This window comes from Nerophis ophidion, linkage group LG17 (assembly GCF_033978795.1).
Source record: "Nerophis ophidion isolate RoL-2023_Sa linkage group LG17, RoL_Noph_v1.0, whole genome shotgun sequence".
In the NCBI taxonomy this organism is placed as follows: domain Eukaryota; kingdom Metazoa; phylum Chordata; class Actinopteri; order Syngnathiformes; family Syngnathidae; genus Nerophis; species Nerophis ophidion.
The window spans coordinates 7,847,688-7,864,926 of NC_084627.1; the positions used below are offsets into that span (position 1 = coordinate 7,847,688).

General features: G+C 44.1%; 1 protein-coding gene across 6 annotated transcripts in view; it reads left to right on the forward strand.

Annotated features, from left to right (window-relative positions):
- Window positions 1-17,239, forward strand: part of ankfn1 (ankyrin repeat and fibronectin type III domain containing 1) — a 167,371-nt gene that overhangs the window by 97,874 nt on the left and 52,258 nt on the right. For 5 of the 6 annotated variants that reach the window (XM_061876025.1, XM_061876024.1, XM_061876022.1 and 2 more), the window contains 2 exons: window positions 11,547-11,672; window positions 16,945-17,140. In XM_061876025.1, coding sequence (XP_061732009.1) covers window positions 11,547-11,672; window positions 16,945-17,140 — 322 coding nt within the window. The remainder of the gene's footprint in view (window positions 1-11,546; window positions 11,673-16,944; window positions 17,141-17,239) is intronic. The other variant, XM_061876026.1, reaches the window with a different exon arrangement.

Genomic DNA, 17,239 nt, shown 5'->3' on the forward strand with positions numbered 1-17,239 from the left:
TAAAGTGGCCCACATGTCTTAGGCAGTGTTGGAACTCTACCTCATTTTAATGTGGCCCACATGTCTTAGGCAGTGTTGGAACTCTACCTCATTATAAAGTGGCCCACATGTGTTAGGCAGTGTTGGAACTCTACCTCATTTTAAAGTGGCCCACATGTCTTAGGCAGTGTTGGAACTCCACCTCATTTTAAGGTGGCCCACATGTGTTAGGCAGTGTTGGAACTCTACCTCATTTTAATGTGGCCCATGTGTCTTAGGCAGTGTTGGAACTCTACCTCATTTTTAAGGTGGCCCACATGTCTTAGGCAGTGTTGGAACTCTACCTCATTTTAAAGTGGCCCACATGTCTTAGGCAGTGTTGGAACTCTACCTCATTTTAAAGTGGCCCACATGTCTTAGGCAGTGTTGGAACTCTACCTCATTTTAAAGTGGCCCACATGTCTTAGGCAGTGTTGGAACTCTACCTCATTTTAAGGTGGCCCACGTCTTAGGCAGTGTTGGAACTCTACCTCATTTTAAAGTGGCCCACATGTCTTAGGCAGTGTTGGAACTCTACCTCATTTTAACGTGGCCCACATGTCTTAGGCAGTGTTGGAACTCTACCTCATTTTAAAGTGGCCCACATGTCTTAGACAGTGGTGTTGGAACTCTACCTCATTTTAAAGTGGGCCACATGTCTTAGGCAGTGTTGGAACTCTACCTCATTTTAAAGTGGCCCACATGTCTTAGGCAGTGTTGGAACTCTACCTCATTTTAACGTGGCTCACATGTCTTAGGCAGTGTTGGAACTCTACCTCATTTTAAAGTGGCCCACATGTCTTAGGCAGTGTTGGAACTCCACCTTTTTTTAACGTGGCCCACGTGTCTTAGGCAGTGTTGGAACTCTACCTCATTTTAAAGTGGCCCACATGTCTTAGGCAGTGTTGGAACTCTACCTCATTTTAATGTGGCCCACATGTCTTAGGCAGTGTTGGAACTCTACCTCATTTTAAGGTGGCCCACATGTCTTAGGCAGTGTTGGAACTCTACCTCATTTTAACGTGGCCCACATGTCTTAGGCAGTGTTGGAACTCTACTTCATTTTAATGTGGCCCACATGTCTTAGGCAGTGTTGGACCTCATTTTAATGTGGCCCACATGTCTTAGGCAGTGTTGGAACTCTACCTCATTTTAAAGTGGCCCACATGTGTTAGGCAGTGTTGGAAATCTACCTCTTTTTAACGTGACCCACATGTCTTAGGCAGTGTTGGAACTCTACCTCATTTTAAAGTGGCCCACATGTGTTAGGCAGTGTTGGAACTCTACCTCTTTTTAACGTGACCCACATGTCTTAGGCTGTGGTGTTGGAACTCTACCTCATTTTTAATGTGGCCCACATGTCTTAGCCAGTGTTGGAACTTTACCTCATTTTATAGTGGCCCACATGTCTTAGGCAGTGTTGGAACTTTACCTCATTTTATAGTGGCCCACATGTCTTAGGCAGTGTTGGAACTCCACATCATTTTAAATTGGCCCACATGTCTTAGCCAGTGTTGGAACTTTACCTCATTTTATAGTGGCCCACGTGTCTTAGGCAGTGTTGGAACTCTACCTCATTTTAAAGTGGCCCACGTGTCTTAGGCAGTGTTGGAACTCTACCTCATTTTAAGGTGGCCCACATGTCTTAGGCAGTGTTGGAACTCTACCTCATTTTAATGTGGCCCACGTGTCTTAGGCAGTGTTGGAACTCTACCTCATTTTAAAGTGGCCCACATGTCTTAGGCAGTGTTGGAACTCTACCTCATTTTAACGTGGCCCACATGTCTTAGGCAGTGTTGGAACTCTACCTCATTTTAACGTGGTATTTATAAAACATAATATTGTGTCTTCCATGTAACATGCAGACAATATTGCAGCAAAGGTTGAGAGTGGTGCTGTAGTGCAGGGTCTGGCAACCTGAAAAGACCGCATTAGTAGTTGAATGAACAGGTGCCTGACTTTAGCGGCCCCCCGGACCCCCGGGCTTATTTTCAGTCTTTTTCATTAAGTTCAAGTCAATCCCCAGCTGGCCCCCAATCTCCTGTTACTTCCACGCCACCTCTGAGACGATAAAAAGGTGTCTTCCAGCAACCAGGACCAGGTAAATGTGAAGCATAAAGAGTGTTTGGGATGATGAGTGGTTTGCGCTGAGGGCACACACGCACACACACACACACACATACACACACACACACACACACACACGCTAATGCAACAAACATGGGGTCTCCTTTTTTTTAATGCTGCTTGACTGTCGCACTCGTCTGCAGCTGCACGGCGTGATCTTCACAACACACACACACACACACACACACACACACACACACACACGCTGAGGGGCCCAAGGTAGCCATTAAGTCTAATAGCTGCTGGCTACTCGTTGCCATGGCGATGGGAAGGCGCAACGTACTTGAGGTTTTAGCGAACAGAGCAAACCGCAGCTTTGTGTGCAGTCTCTCATGTAAATGTGCTTCTCCTGTCAAATGGATCACAAAGCCAAAGAACAAACACTCCGTGTAGAAAATGTGACGCCGCCAACTTTCAACAGCAGTTGTATACATCACGGTTTCCATGGATACGCAGTGTGCATAAATGCGCTTTAACATCATGGAGTTAGTCCAGTGTTTTTCAACCACTGTGCCGCAGCACACTAGTGTGCCGTGGGTGATGATCTAATCTCACCTAATTGGTTAAAAATATTTTTTGCAAACCAGAAATTATAATCCGTAAATGTGACGACATTGAGTGTCTGTACTGTCTAGAGCAGTGGTCCCCTAGCCCTAACCCAACCCTAACCAAATATTGGTACCGGGCCGCAGAGGATTTTTTTAATTTTTATTTTTTTTTATTAAATCAACATAAAATACACTTCTTACAATTAGTGCACCAACCCAAAAATCTCCCTTTTCCGTGACAAAAAAAATTTACAATAAAATAAAGAATCCATACCGTCGCTGCGTGGGCGTGCTGCGCTCAGCGTGAGCGGGGGCGTGTCTGGGCGAGCAGCCAGAGGAGGAACTGTGACACTCAGTTGCAGGAGGGAAGCAGGTTCGAGTCTGCGCCGTGACAGGTGAAGAAACGGCGGTTTGAACTAGAAGACGACAATTCCCCAAAGTTCTTCTTTTCTTCTGTCAAGTCCTGCTCACAATAGTCCGAAATGCACCACGCCTGACAACACGAGGTCAGAAAAACACACACACTCTCTTAAAGGGACAGTACCCATTAATAAAGTCTGACTAAAACAATTCAAATAGTGAATAAATGGGGCTAATACCAATGGCAATAATTATAAGTACCGTATTTCCTTGAATTGCCGCCGGTGCTAATTAATTTAAAACCTCTTCTCACTCCAGTGCTTACCAAAGGCATGCGGTAAATTTAGGCCTGCGCTTGTAAATTTGAGTGTGATGTAAGGATACCATCATGAAAAGCACAATTTAATTAAAAGAACGTTATTATGGTCTTACCTTTACTTATAAAAGAAGTCCATGCGCATCGATAACTTGTTTATAGAAGTCTTCCTTATCTTTCTTCAGTTTTAAAAGTCTCTCTGTCTCGATGGAGATCTTCCTTTATTACCTCCTGCTTCCATTGAAAGTCCAGTTTAGAAAACTTTTATTCTAGAAATGTAATCCTCCATGTTAAAAGTGCAAGCGAGAGGAAAAAATAAACGATCGCTGCTCACTCTTGCTGCTTGTTGTCACTTCTTCTGCAGCCGAGTAGTCGCAAGAAGGATCACTAGCGCCCTCTACCACCAGGAGGCGGGAGTCATTTAATGACTCATATTTGACACACGCAGCTATGATATATTAATAAAACATAGCTGCTTACTGTTCTTTTTAGCATATTCAATAGCTTGGACCTTAAATCCTACTGAATAGCTCTTAATTTTCTTCCCTTTATGCAATTTCAAATTATTGAAATCAGCCTCCTCCATTTTGAAAATGATGACAGGTGAAGTGTCACTCGTGACGTGACGAGTTTGACCCAGGGGAAATTCTAAACATGCGCTAATAAAAATAATATTTTGCGAAACGAGTTTGACCCGGCGGTAATTCTATGCAGGCGCATACTATATACCCGACGGCAATTCAAGGAAATACGGTATTCAAAAAGTGAATTTCCCTGGCTTAATCCAGTAATAAAACATTTCATAACCAAATCTAGCTATTAGTGAGTGCTAGCGAGCGAGACTGGATGTTCTGGTCGGTTCTTACGGGCTTGGTAACCAACCAGCATAAGAACTCGAAAGTTGAGGCAGCGCCTGTCAGGGTGTTGCTTGTTGATGATGTTTGGCAACCGCAGGCCCGCCCGTTAGGGGCCCCCGCTACACACCGATCATCAAGCGAGGGCTCCCCGCTATCTGGTCAGAACTGGGCCACCCTTCCATGACTCGATCTGGGTTAGCAGTTGGCGAGACGCAGACGTTTCCACGCCATCGCCCGCGGCACCACTGCTGACATTTAGTCGCTGTCTGCGCCGTGCGACACCCGGGGAGGCGCTAATGTAACCTCCTTTGATGGATGTGAGTCATTTCCTCGCTCCCCAAAGTGCCGCTCCAAAACCTCCCACACACACACACACACACACACACACACACTCCTGCTTCACTGCAGAGTCGTGACTTGTTGGCTGGTTGACATCTTGCCAGTAACGAGCACCAAGGTGCTGATAACTTAAGAGCCAGCATCAGGGTCGGGGGTAGGGAGGCGCCGTCCCACAGACACTTTCCTCAGGAAAATGCCCTCAAACCAGTTCTATTCAACACGGCGCCACAAAGCCGGAATTTGTTTGGCGGAGAACATGTGATGTGCCGTGTTCCGGAACCAACGAGGCTGAGGCGATAGACGAGACGAGCGAGGACGGACATCATCTTCCTCTTCCTCGCACATGAAGAGTACGAGGGTTGGACTTGTCCTCATACCAACATTTTGGTATGCGTACCAAAATGTTTACTTTTCAAAACAAAGGGGACCGCAATAAAGTTTATTTTAACTAAAACAATTACGATACATTGATTGATTGATTGAAACTTTTATTAGTAGATTGCACAGGACAGTACATACCGTATTTCCTTAAAATGCTGCCGGGGCGCTAATTAATTTAAAACCTCTTTGGCGCTTACCAAAGGCATGCGGTAAATTTAGGCCTGCGCTTAAAAATTTGAGTGTGATGTAAGGATACCATCATGAAAAGCACATTTGATAAAAAAAAACGTTATTATGTTCTTACCTTTACTTATAAATGAAGTCCATGCGCAGCTCCTTCTGATCAAAAGCATTGATAACTTGTTAATAGAAGTCTTCCTTATCTTTCCTCAGTTTTAAAAGTCTCTCTGTCTCGATGGAGATCTTCCTTTATTACCTCCTGCTTCCATTGAAAGTCCAGTTTAGAAAACTGTTTTATTTTAAAAATGTAATCCTCCATGTTAAAAGTGAAAAAATAAAGGATGGCTGCTCACTCTTGCTGCTTGTTGTCACTTCTTCTGCAGCCGAGTAGTCGCAAGAAGGATCACTAGCGCCCTCTACCACCAGGAGGCGGGAGTCATTTAATGACTCATATTTGACACACGCAGCTACGGTATATTAATAAAACATAGCTGCTTACTGTTCTTTTCAGCATATTCAATAGCTTGGACCTTAAATCCTACTGAATAGCTCTTAATCTTCTTCCCTTTATGCGATTTCAAATGATTGAAATCAGCCTCCTCCATTTTGAAAATGATGACAGGTGAAGTGTCACTCGTGACGTGACGAGTTTGACCCGGTGGAAATTCTTGGCATATGCAAATTATTTGGCAAAACGAGTTTGACCCGGCCGAAATTCTAGGCATATGCTAATTATTTGGCGAAAGGAGTTTTGACCCGGTGGAAATTCTAGACATGCGCTAATATAAAAATAATATTTTGTGAAACGAGTTTGACTTGCCGTTAATCCTGAGCCGGCAGTAATGCTAAGCATGCGCTAATTATTTTGCAAAACGAGTTTGACCCGGCAGTAATTCTAGGCAGGCGCATACTAAATACCTGGCGGCAATTCAAGGAAATACGGTATTCCGTACATCCATCTATCTTCTTCCACTTATCTGAGGTCGCGTCGCGGGTGCAGCAGCCTAAGCAGGGAAGCCCAAACTTATATATATAATATATTCCGTACTATTGACCACTAAATGGTAACACTCCAATAAGTTTTTCAACTTGTTAATTCGGGGTCAACATTAATCAAATCATGGTAAAATTATTTTACCAAGATTCATCTACGTTTTCATTTGCTGTTAAAATCTGCTTACTTTCTTTTTTAACATGTTCTGGTGTGCCGTGGGAGATTCTCAGGGATCCAAGAGTCCCACATTAGTGTTCAAATAATTCATACATTATTTCTTCATCTTTTTCACTTCCAACACTTAAATCTCTGACCAACGTGAGATCTGTCCGTCAATAATAAGTTAAAAACACATAAAATATGCAATATTTTCACCACAAAATAATTGGAAAGTGAAGTAATTGGTGCCTTATGTAGATCAATAACTCATAACAACATTAATTTTGATTAATTATTTTTAATTTTGAGTAATGACTGCAATAAATTAACTATGGGAGACCGGGCTTTCTGCTCCGCTGCTCCCAGTCTGTGAAACGCTCTCCCTGACCACCTGAGGGCACCTCAGACTGTGGATGCTTTTTAAAAAGGCTTAAAAACCCATCTTTTTAAAAAAAAACCTTTTTATAGACATGCATGCTGGGGCTGTTTCTAGTTTTGTATTTTATTTATTTTTATTATTATTATTACTAGTTTTTTTACACAGTGGCACTTTGAGGTTGTTTGTGCTTTTTTACAAAAAAAAAACTATTATTATTAATAAAGAAAAAAGTCTGCATGGCAGCATTGAGTTATTAGAGTCAACATTGAGGATTTTTCTCCTTACATTTCACTATTTTTGATGTTTTTTCGAATGTGGCGTTAAACTGTGAGCTGCTGTCTGCAAATGTCCCCCGGGCCACACTTTGGACACATGTGGATTAATAGCGCTGTAAATATTCAAACGAGTAGCACTTAAAGGCCCCGCCCCTTCATACACGCCCCCCGTCCCCTCGTCCTCTTCACCTGTTGCTCTCCGAGGGAGTCATGGCAACAGTGGAGCCAATGAGCTTCAGCCGCTGCCTGCTCCTCAGCGACGGAGGGCGAGAAGCCACCTTCATTGTTTGCTTTATGCCGCGGCATGCGCTCTGGCATCTCGGCCGCAGAGGGAGCCTTCCTGATCGTCCTCGCCGCCGCGCACATGCACAGCCCGCTCTGATGAAGCCATGTTTGGCACACCCGGCCATGGAGAGCCTCATTTACCTAACCTGGCTGCATGAAAGTGCATCTTGACGCCTAATGGTTGTGTTTAGTCCTTCTCACATGAACACTGTCCTGGTGTGTCAACAGGATTTATTGGCGTAGCGCACTCTGCTAGCGGACAAAGAACAGGTGGAAGTCGCCCAGTGTGTTGGCTCGCCTCCAAGCCTTGAATGAAAGTGTTAGAGAGGGTGGGCGTCAACTTGAATTAACTGTGAAATCTGATCATTAAACTTGTAAAATAAACAAATGTTGGTCGCCAATAATGAAGACAATGCCCACGGAGTGTAATTGCTCTAATGTGCACTTTTTCACGCACCTCCATCTACCGACGTCATTGGTCCTTGAACAGGGTTCGAAAACGGAAACGTTTGTTCAGCGAAGCACATTTCTCTGTAAAAAAAACATGTAAAAATGAATAATTGGTTCCAGCCTCGACAAAAGTGCATATTTTAGTGAAAGATTGTATGTATATACTGTATGTCAAACATAACAAGGAAGTGAGGGATCAACTTTCCTTACACCGTATTTCCTTGAATTGCCGCCGGGGCCCTAATTAATTTAAAACCTCTTCTTACTCCGGCACATTTGATAAAAAAAAACGTTATTATGGTCTTACCTTTACTTATAAATAAAGTCCATGCGCAGCTCCTTCTGATCAAAAGCATCGATAACTTGTTTATAGAAGTCTTCCTTATCTTTCTTCAGTTTTAAAAGTCTCTCTGTCTCGATGGAGATCTTCCTTTATTACCTCCTGCTTCGATTGAAAGTCCAGTTTAGAATTTTTTTCTATTTTAGATATGTAATCCTCCATGTTAAAAGTGCAAGCGAGAGGAAAAAATAAAGGATCGCTGCTCACTCTTGCTGCTTGTTGTCACTTCTTCTGCAGCCGAGTAGTCGCAAGAAGGATCACTAGCGCCCTCTACCACCAGGAGGCGGGAGTCATTTAATGACTCATATTTGACACACGCAGCTACGGTATATTAATAAAACATAGCTGCTTACTGTTCTTTTTAGCATATTCAATAGCTTGGACCTTAAATCCTACTGAATAGCTCTTAATCTTCTTCCCTTTATGCGATTTAAAATGATTGAAATCAGCCTCCTCCATTTTGAAAATGATGACAGGTGAAGTGTCACTCGTGACGTGACGAGTTTGACCCGGCGGAAATTCTAGACATGCGCTAATAAAAATAATATTTTGCGAAACGTGTTTGACCCTGCAGTAATTCTATGCAGGCGCATACTATGTACCTGACGGCAATTCAAGGAAATACGGTATTAAGATGCCAAAACAACAACGGCGTACTGAACTGTCAAGTATGCGCAGCTCTGCCAACACGCGCGCCGACAGAAGTCCCTTTGGTGCCCACAAAAATGATCAGAAATCACAAAAACTTCCATCCATCCATCCATCTTCTTCCGCTTATCCGAGGTGGGGTTGCGGGGGCAGCAGCCTAAGCAGGGAAGCCCAGACTTCCTCACCCCAGACACTTCGTCCAGCTCCTCCCGGGGATCCGCAGGCGTTCCCAGGCCAGCGGGGAGGCATGGTCTTCCCAACGTGTCCTGGGTCTTCCCCGTGGCCTCCTACCGGTCGGACGTGCCCTAAACACCTCCCTAGGGAGGCGTTCGGGTGGCATCCTGACCAGATGCCCGAACCACCTCATCTGGCTCCTCTCCATGTGGAGGAGCAGCGGCTTTACTTTGAGTTCCTCCCGGATGGCAGAGCTTCTCACCCTATCTCTAAGGGAGAGACCTGCCGCCCGGCGGAGGAAACACCTTTGGGCCGCTTGTACCCGTGATCTTGTCCTTTCGGTCTTAACCCAAAGCTCATGACCATAGGTGAGGACGGGAATGTAGATCGAGGCGACATGTTAAATGAGATAATAATACGTCAATATAATGCACTCGCCCATACCTCCAGAGACTTGAAGTGCAACATTGTTTGTCAAGGCTTTGATTGACTATTTTATTTATTCTGATGATTGTGTGTAATTGAGCTCCCCATCCCTTCCTTAAGACATTTTATTAATGCTTTCATACGTAAGTGCAACATTTTGCTAACAAAGTATATCGTGTCGTTTTATTTAACTTGGAGATTTAAAACGTTTTAATTTAGACTTAGACTTCCCTTTTTATCGTCATTCAAATTTGAACTTTGCAGTACAGATAAGAACAACATTTTGTTGCATTATCTCACGGTAGTTCAGGATAAAAGAGCAATAAGATGCAGATGTAAATAAATAGATTACTGTACACACAAATATATTTCCCTTTTGCATATGTATCCACATTTATGGATGTATGTTATATTGTCTTTATATTCCTGCCAGTTAATCCATTTTTGTAGGGAATCGAGTGATTATTATGATGCGTTCAGGAGCCTGAGGATTTCAATTGTAATGTTAAAACACACGAGAAATAAAGGTTTTATGCGTTTAAAAGTATGTACACATTCAAGGGCAGCACGGTGGAACAGGGGTTAGTGCATTTGCCTCACAATACGAAGGTCCTGAGTTGTCCTGAGTTCAATCCCGGGCTCGGGATTTTTCTGTGTGGAGTTTGCATGTTCTCCCCTATGTGCGGGTTCCCTCTGGCTTCCTCCCACCTCCAAAGACATGCACCTGGGGATAGACCCCTCCCACCTCCAAAGACATGCACCTGGAGCTAGGCCCCTCCCACCTCCAAAGACATGCACCTGGGGATAGGCCCCTCCCACCTCCAAAGACATGCACCTGGAGCTAGGCCCCTCCCACCTCCAAAGACATGCACCTGGAGCTAGGCCCCTCCCACCTCCAAAGACATGCACCTGGAGCTAGGCCCCTCCCACCTCCAAAGACATGCACCCGGGAATAGGCCCCTCCCACCTCCAAAGACATGCACCCAGGGATAGGCCCCTCCTACTTCCAGAGACATGCACCTGGGGATAGGCCCCTCCTACTTCCAGAGACATGCACCCAGGGATAGGCCCCTCCTACTTCCAGAGACATGCACCTGGGGATAGGCCCCTCCCACCTCCAAGGACATGCACGCGGGGATATTTATGCTTTTTTATATATATATATATATATATATATATATATGTCTGTCTATCTGTGTTGGCCCTACGATGAGGTGGCGAATTGTCCAGGGTGTACCCCGCCTTCCGCCCGATTGTAGCTGAGATAGGCGCCAGCGACCCCCGCGACCCCGAAAGGGAATAAGCGGTAGAAAATGGATGGATGGATATATATATATATATATATATATATATGGCCCTGTGTTGAAGTAGCGACTTGTCCACCCGATTGTATCTGAGATAGGCACCAGCGCACCTACCAACCCCAAAGGGAATAAGCGGTAGAAAATGAATGGATGTGTATATATATATATATATATATATATATATATATGTATACCGGCCCCCAGACACATTTTTTATCTAAATGTGGCCCCCGAGTCAAAATAATTGCCCAGGCCTGGTTTAATGCATCCAGCGGGGCATCACAACAAAAATAAACATAATAATGTGTTAATTCCACGACTGTATATATCGGTATGGTTGATATCGGTGTCGGTAATCAAGAGTTGGAGAATATCAAATATCTGCGAAAAAGCCATTATCAGACATCTCTAGAAATGACATAATCTCCCAGGGCACACCACGACTGTATCTCACTAGTGCGCCGCGGCACAGTGGTTGCAAAACACTGCTTTGATGTACCTAATTGACTGGCCGGTTGGAACGATGGAAGCGTTTTCCCGTCCCCTGCAACATCACATCATTTTCCCGCCCGCTAATCCCCCCCCCTTCTCCTGCGCCTGCCACTCCTACATGCGTGTGCGTGTGCGCCCCAGATATGAAAGGCTCTTCAAACATCTTCATCTCCTCACTCCCCCCCCCCCCTGACTCCCGCTCACACCGCTCCGTTGGCTCGCTGCCGGCGGACCATGCGCCCGCCTGGTGAACAGGTGGACGCAGAAGCTGACGGCAGCTCAGGACCTTCCAACGCCGGCTCTCGTCTCCTGCCGCCGGTCTCCTCCAGTGAGTATCGGCCACTTTTGGAGCCGCCGTCAGATGAATAGTTTTCTGGAGATGTTCCGCTGCGCCCCAGCGGGGGGTCGGACTTCCACTCGCGGCGGCAAAACACTTCTCCTCGCGGGCGCCGGCTGGGACTTGGCCACCACTTGACTTGTCTTGTGTCCTCCAGGACCGATGGTAAGATCTCCCGCTTGGCTCAGAGGTGGAACCGGCGCGCGGCAGGAGATGCTCTGATCCAAGAACTCCAGCCCTGGTTTTACACGGGACTCCCCGGCTCCTCGGTCAGCCTGGACAGGTGAGGACGGGCGTGGAAGGTTCAAGTGACCGCGTAGGGCGGGATGTGACGGAAATAACGGCTTTTTTTAGGAGATTGTGTCAATTTGTCAGGTCAGAAGTTAGAGAACATCTTGTCCAACATGTCCTGCTGAAATGATTGAACTCATTAAAGGCTGGATTCAGGACTTGCATTGAAAACACGTCCTTGAGGTCCACTTTTTCACTCAAAATATTAACACTGAATTATTATTAGTATGCTTGATTGTTATGGTATTGAATCATGATGTCAGTTCACGACCGAGTCTAATGGCATGAAGATGATTCTTTTTTTGGACTTTTAAACATCAGGCTGATTAAGAAAAATCAGAATAACCAAATATGCTGCGTAAGAAAGGACACATTATGTTGTGCTAAAATAAAGTAAATTAATAATGACTGTTTTAACTAAACTGTCAATGTAATTACATCTACATGTAATTATGATGTGTTAAAATATATAAACCAAAATAATGATTTAAAAAAATCAAAACTCAATAAAATTATTAAAGCTGCAAGCAGCGATGGACGGCACCGACTTTTGCTGCCTTTACCCATTCAACATATCTTTACCTGCACATTACCTACCTTCCCTGCATCCTGGGGTCACACTGGTGCTTCTTTCTGTCACCCATACATGCTGGTGCTTCCTGCCATCACCCAGTCAACATATCTTTACCTGCACATTACCTACCTTCTCTGTATCCTGGAGTCAAACTTGTGCCTCCTTCTTTCACGCAGTCAACATATCTTTACCTGCACATTACCTACCTTCTCTGTATCCTGGAGTCAAACTGGTGCCTCCTTCTTTCACGCAGTCAACATATCTTTACCTGCACATTACCTACCTTCTCTGTATCCTGGAGTCAAACTGGTGCCTCCTTCTTTCACCCAGTCAACATATCTTTACCTGCACATTACCTACCTTCTCTGTATCCTGGAGTCAAACTGGTGCCTCCTTCTTTCACCCAGTCAACATATCTTTACCCGCACGGTACCTACCTTCTCTGTATCCTGGTGCCTCCTTCTTTCACCCAATCAACATATCTTTACCTGCACATTACCTACCTTCTCTGTATCCTGGTGCCTCCTTCTTTCACCCAGTCAACATATCTTTACCTGCACATTACCTACCTTCTCTGTATCCTGGTGCCTCCTTCTTTCACCCAGTCAACATATCTTTACCTGCACATTACCTACCTTCTCTGTATCCTGGTGCCTCCTTCTTTCACCCAGTCAACACATCTTTACCCGCACGGTACCTACCTTCTCTGCATTGTGTGGTCACGCTGGTGCTTCCTGCTTTTAAGTGGCCATCTTGAGACGGCAGCAGCGCAGCAGCTTCAGCGCAGCAGTTCTTTGAAGGCTCATAAAATCAAAACCGGAGCAGTTAGAAAAACTTTTAATCAGAAGGGTTCAATCTCTTTCCTGTGCGAGTTTGAAGCACTCAGAGGAGATCATGTTTGAAAAAAGCAGTTTTGTCTGAGTTTTCTTCCCAAGAGCAGTTTTGTCAGTGTTTTATTCCTAGGGGGCGCTAGAGCGCAGTTTTGGGGTTTGGGTTTTTTCTATTAGATCTCAATTGTTGCCAGTCCTGATGTGTGTGTCCAGTTTGGTGAGTTTTGAAGCATTTTAAGGGGGTCAAATTACAGCTCAAAGAGGCAAAAATTACATTTTTTAGGAAACTTTTGTTTTGAAGGGGTTTTTGCCAACTTCCTGTTGATTTTTGCTGAAGGGGGTGAGTGTATGAAATCTAGGTCTAAGTCAGACCTACATAGAGGTTTTTGTTTCATGTCTCTATGACATTCCTAACGGAAGTTACAAGCAGTTTTGTCTGTGTTTTCTCCTAGGGGGCGCTAGAGCGCAGTTTTGTTTTTTTCGCCAGTCCTGATGTGTGTGTAAAATCTGGTGAGTTTTGAAGCATGTTAAGGGGTTCAGATTACAGCTCAAAGAGGCGGCGGTATAATAATAATAAAACCTTAGAAATACAATAGGGTCCTCTGTCCCAAAGGTACATTCGGTTTTACCAATTTGGTCGTATTTTTTGCACTTCTCCATGACTTGAGCCCCAGACTTCTTCTGTTTGTTTTGTATTGTCAATACTGCCACGAGTGGCGGAAAAGTGTATTACAACTGAGGTCCGCTGCAGCTCGGCTGAAAAACAGATATTTTTTGGCGGCCCTCTAGGTGGTTAAGAGACGCCAACAGGTTTCACCTATTTTTTGCAAACCAGTAATTATAATCTGCAAATGATGTGTTGTTGTTGAGTGTAGGTGCTGTCTAGAGCTAGGCAGAGTAACCGTGTAATACTCTTCCATGTCAGTAGGTGGCAGCCGCTAGCTAATTTCTTTGTAAATGTGGGCAACAGCAGGAGGCAGTGTGCAGGTAAAAGGTGTCTAATGCTTAAACCAAAAATAAGAGAAGGCATTAAAGCTTAGGGAAGGCTATGCAGAATGAAACTAAAACTGAGCTGGCTACAAAGTAAACAAAAACAGAATGCTGGACGACAGCAAAGACTTACTGTGGAGCAAAGACGGTCCGAAAATGACATTTCCCTTCTTTGGTAGTGCAATGCACATCCGAACATGACGTGACAATCAACAATGTCCCCACAAAGGATGAAAACAACTGAAATATTCTGGATCGCTCAAAGGAAGACATGAAACTGCTGCAGGAAAATACCAACAAGAGAGAAAAAGCCACCAAAAAAGGAGTGCAAGACAAGAAGTAAAAGACTCCACACAGGAAAACAGCAAATAAGTCAGGGTGTGATGTGACAGTACACCTACTTTGAGACAAGAGCTATAGTGATGCATGCTTGCTTATGCTTTAAAGTCATATCCAACGACTTTTTATTGTCAACTAAGTTTCGTTTTTTAATGAGTTCTGCTGGTGGTGTGCCTCGGCATTTTTTCAACGCCAAAAACGCGTCTTGGCTCATAAAAGGTTGAAAAACACTGATGTCGACCACAAGGAAGGAAACACCAATCCTAACAAGAACAGTGTCCACTTATTTTATTGATTGTGCTTTGTCCCTTCCCTTCAAGATTATTATTTGCTAGTTTAATCCTTCGTGCGCCAGCATCCCGGTTGTTGCCATGGTTACGGGCTGCAGTGGTTAACTGGACGTGGAAGCCGGTCCGCCTGAGACTTTGGAGCAAAACAAGGTGGTCCGCCGGCCGTGGTCGGGTGGACTCGGGCATAAGCAGGACGCCGTATTTGTTAGGACCTTCTTTTTTAACCAGGCCTGGGAATTTGAGTTGCCGTTAAAAGAATGATTAATCATCATTAGCATTCTGTCAATTCAATAAAGAGACCTTAAGTGTTGACTCTAACGAGGAGTCATTATCGCGACGAGCCAATCAGTTCCGGTTTGTCGGCAGAGCGGCGTCCTGCCGGGCTGTGTGCGGAACAATCAGCCGGAGTGCCCCTTTTCATCCTAAACCCCGCAGGTGTGTGTTGCTCCACGGGCGAAATGTCGATGGAGTCGTGCGCCGTAAACTCTCCCCATGCGCCTGCCGGGGAAATAAACCGTCATGTCTGAGACGTCCTCTGTAGTAGACAAAGTCTGGGAAAGTTCATGCACGCTACAAGCAGCAATCAGCAGGACCTCACCACTTGAATACCTATCTCCAACCTCATTTGAAATATCCCACAGTAAAATTGCTGCAATCGAGTAATTCAGGTCAATGACCATGAACTGTACATGGATGTGTGCACAGCACAGCATGCCCATATATGACCAAATCCACACAACTTTTCCCACTCATGGCGCAAATAAACAAACACAAAAAGTGACACGTTTTTTTATTTTTTTTTATTTAAGCAGGTAAAAGTCATTGTGACCGCAGAAACGAGTACAAAGAACAAACAGTAGTCACAGACCATAGTTAGAAGCTCAAATGCCTCACAACATCAACATAAAAACACGCAAATAGAAAATGTCATGAGTTTATAAAACATAAGACACGCACAGTGTCCAATAGAAAGTCCCCCAAAGTGATGAGTTGAGGTGGCCTGGGATCTTTCTGGATTTCATGACCGTGACCATGTGACTGCCTGTAGAACATGAATGAAGGAGAACCAGACCAAGAGAGGATACATTAATAAATACCATCCATCGGGAACACAACACAAACTGCTCACTGAACTTTGTGAGTATTATAAAAAAAGGTCCAATTAAGCACAACACATAATTTAATACGACACCCATTTAAATCCCCTGCAATGCATTATATGTACGTGTATGTATGTGTGTATATTTGTATATGTCGTGTATATATATATATATATATATAAAATGATAAATGGGTTGTACTTGTATAGCGCTTTTCTACCTTCAAAGTACTCAAAGCGCTTTGACACTACTTCCACATTTACCCATTCACACACACATTCACACACTGATGGAGGGAGCTGCCATGCAAGGCGCCAACCAGCACCCATCAGGAGCAAGGGTGAAGTGTCTTGCTCAGGACACAACGGACGTGACGACGTCGGTACTAGGTTGGAATTGAACCAGGGACGCTCGGGTTGCGCACGGCCACTCTTCCACTGCGCCACGCCGTCCCAATATACATATATATATGTATGTATATATATATATATGTGTGAGTGTTTATATATGTATATTTATATACATATATGTATGTATATAAAAATTTATATTAATGTATGTATATAGGTATGTGTGTATATATTTTTATGTGTGTATATATGTATATTTATATGTATATATGTATGTATATGAATGCGTATATATGTATATGTGTGTATGTATGTATATACATGTATATGTATGTGTATGTATATATGTATGTATAAATGTATGTGTTCTGTATATGTGTGGGTATATATTTGTGTATATATATATATTATTACACACACATATATATATATATATATATATATATATATACATATATATGTGTGTGTGTATGTATGTATGTATATATGTGTATGTATGTATGTATGTATATGTACATATATATATTTATACGTATATGTATCTATATATATTTATATGTATGTATATATATGTGTATATATATATGTGTGTGTGTATATGTGTAGTACACATGCAGTCGGCCCCCGGCCAAGTGTTTTTAGCCCAAAGTGGCCCGCATATCCAAAAGTTTGGACACCCTGTGTCAAGGTCAAATTGTTGTGGTGACATAAGTGGTGGTGACATGAGTGGTGGTGGTGTGGTGGTGGTGTGGTCCACATACGGCTGAACTGTCATCTCTTCTCCCCGTCAGACACCTCCCGGCTGTAATGACCCAGCAGATGCAGAACCTGCAGCTGTCCCAAGCCAAGAAGTGCCCGGGTGGGCCAGCCTCCCCCAATGCCGCCAAGCGCCTCTACCGGAACTTGTCGGAGAAGCTGCGAGGAAGCACGTCGTCCTTCGAAGACACCTACTTCTTTGGCAAGACCGACCGCCTTCGCAAGGCCTCGGTGAGTCCCTCTGGCACCCAGATGTTCCTCTCCTCTTCCTGGAGTGACTGGAAACTCCATTACTTTTACCAGCGAGGGTTACTAAAGTCAATGTGGTTC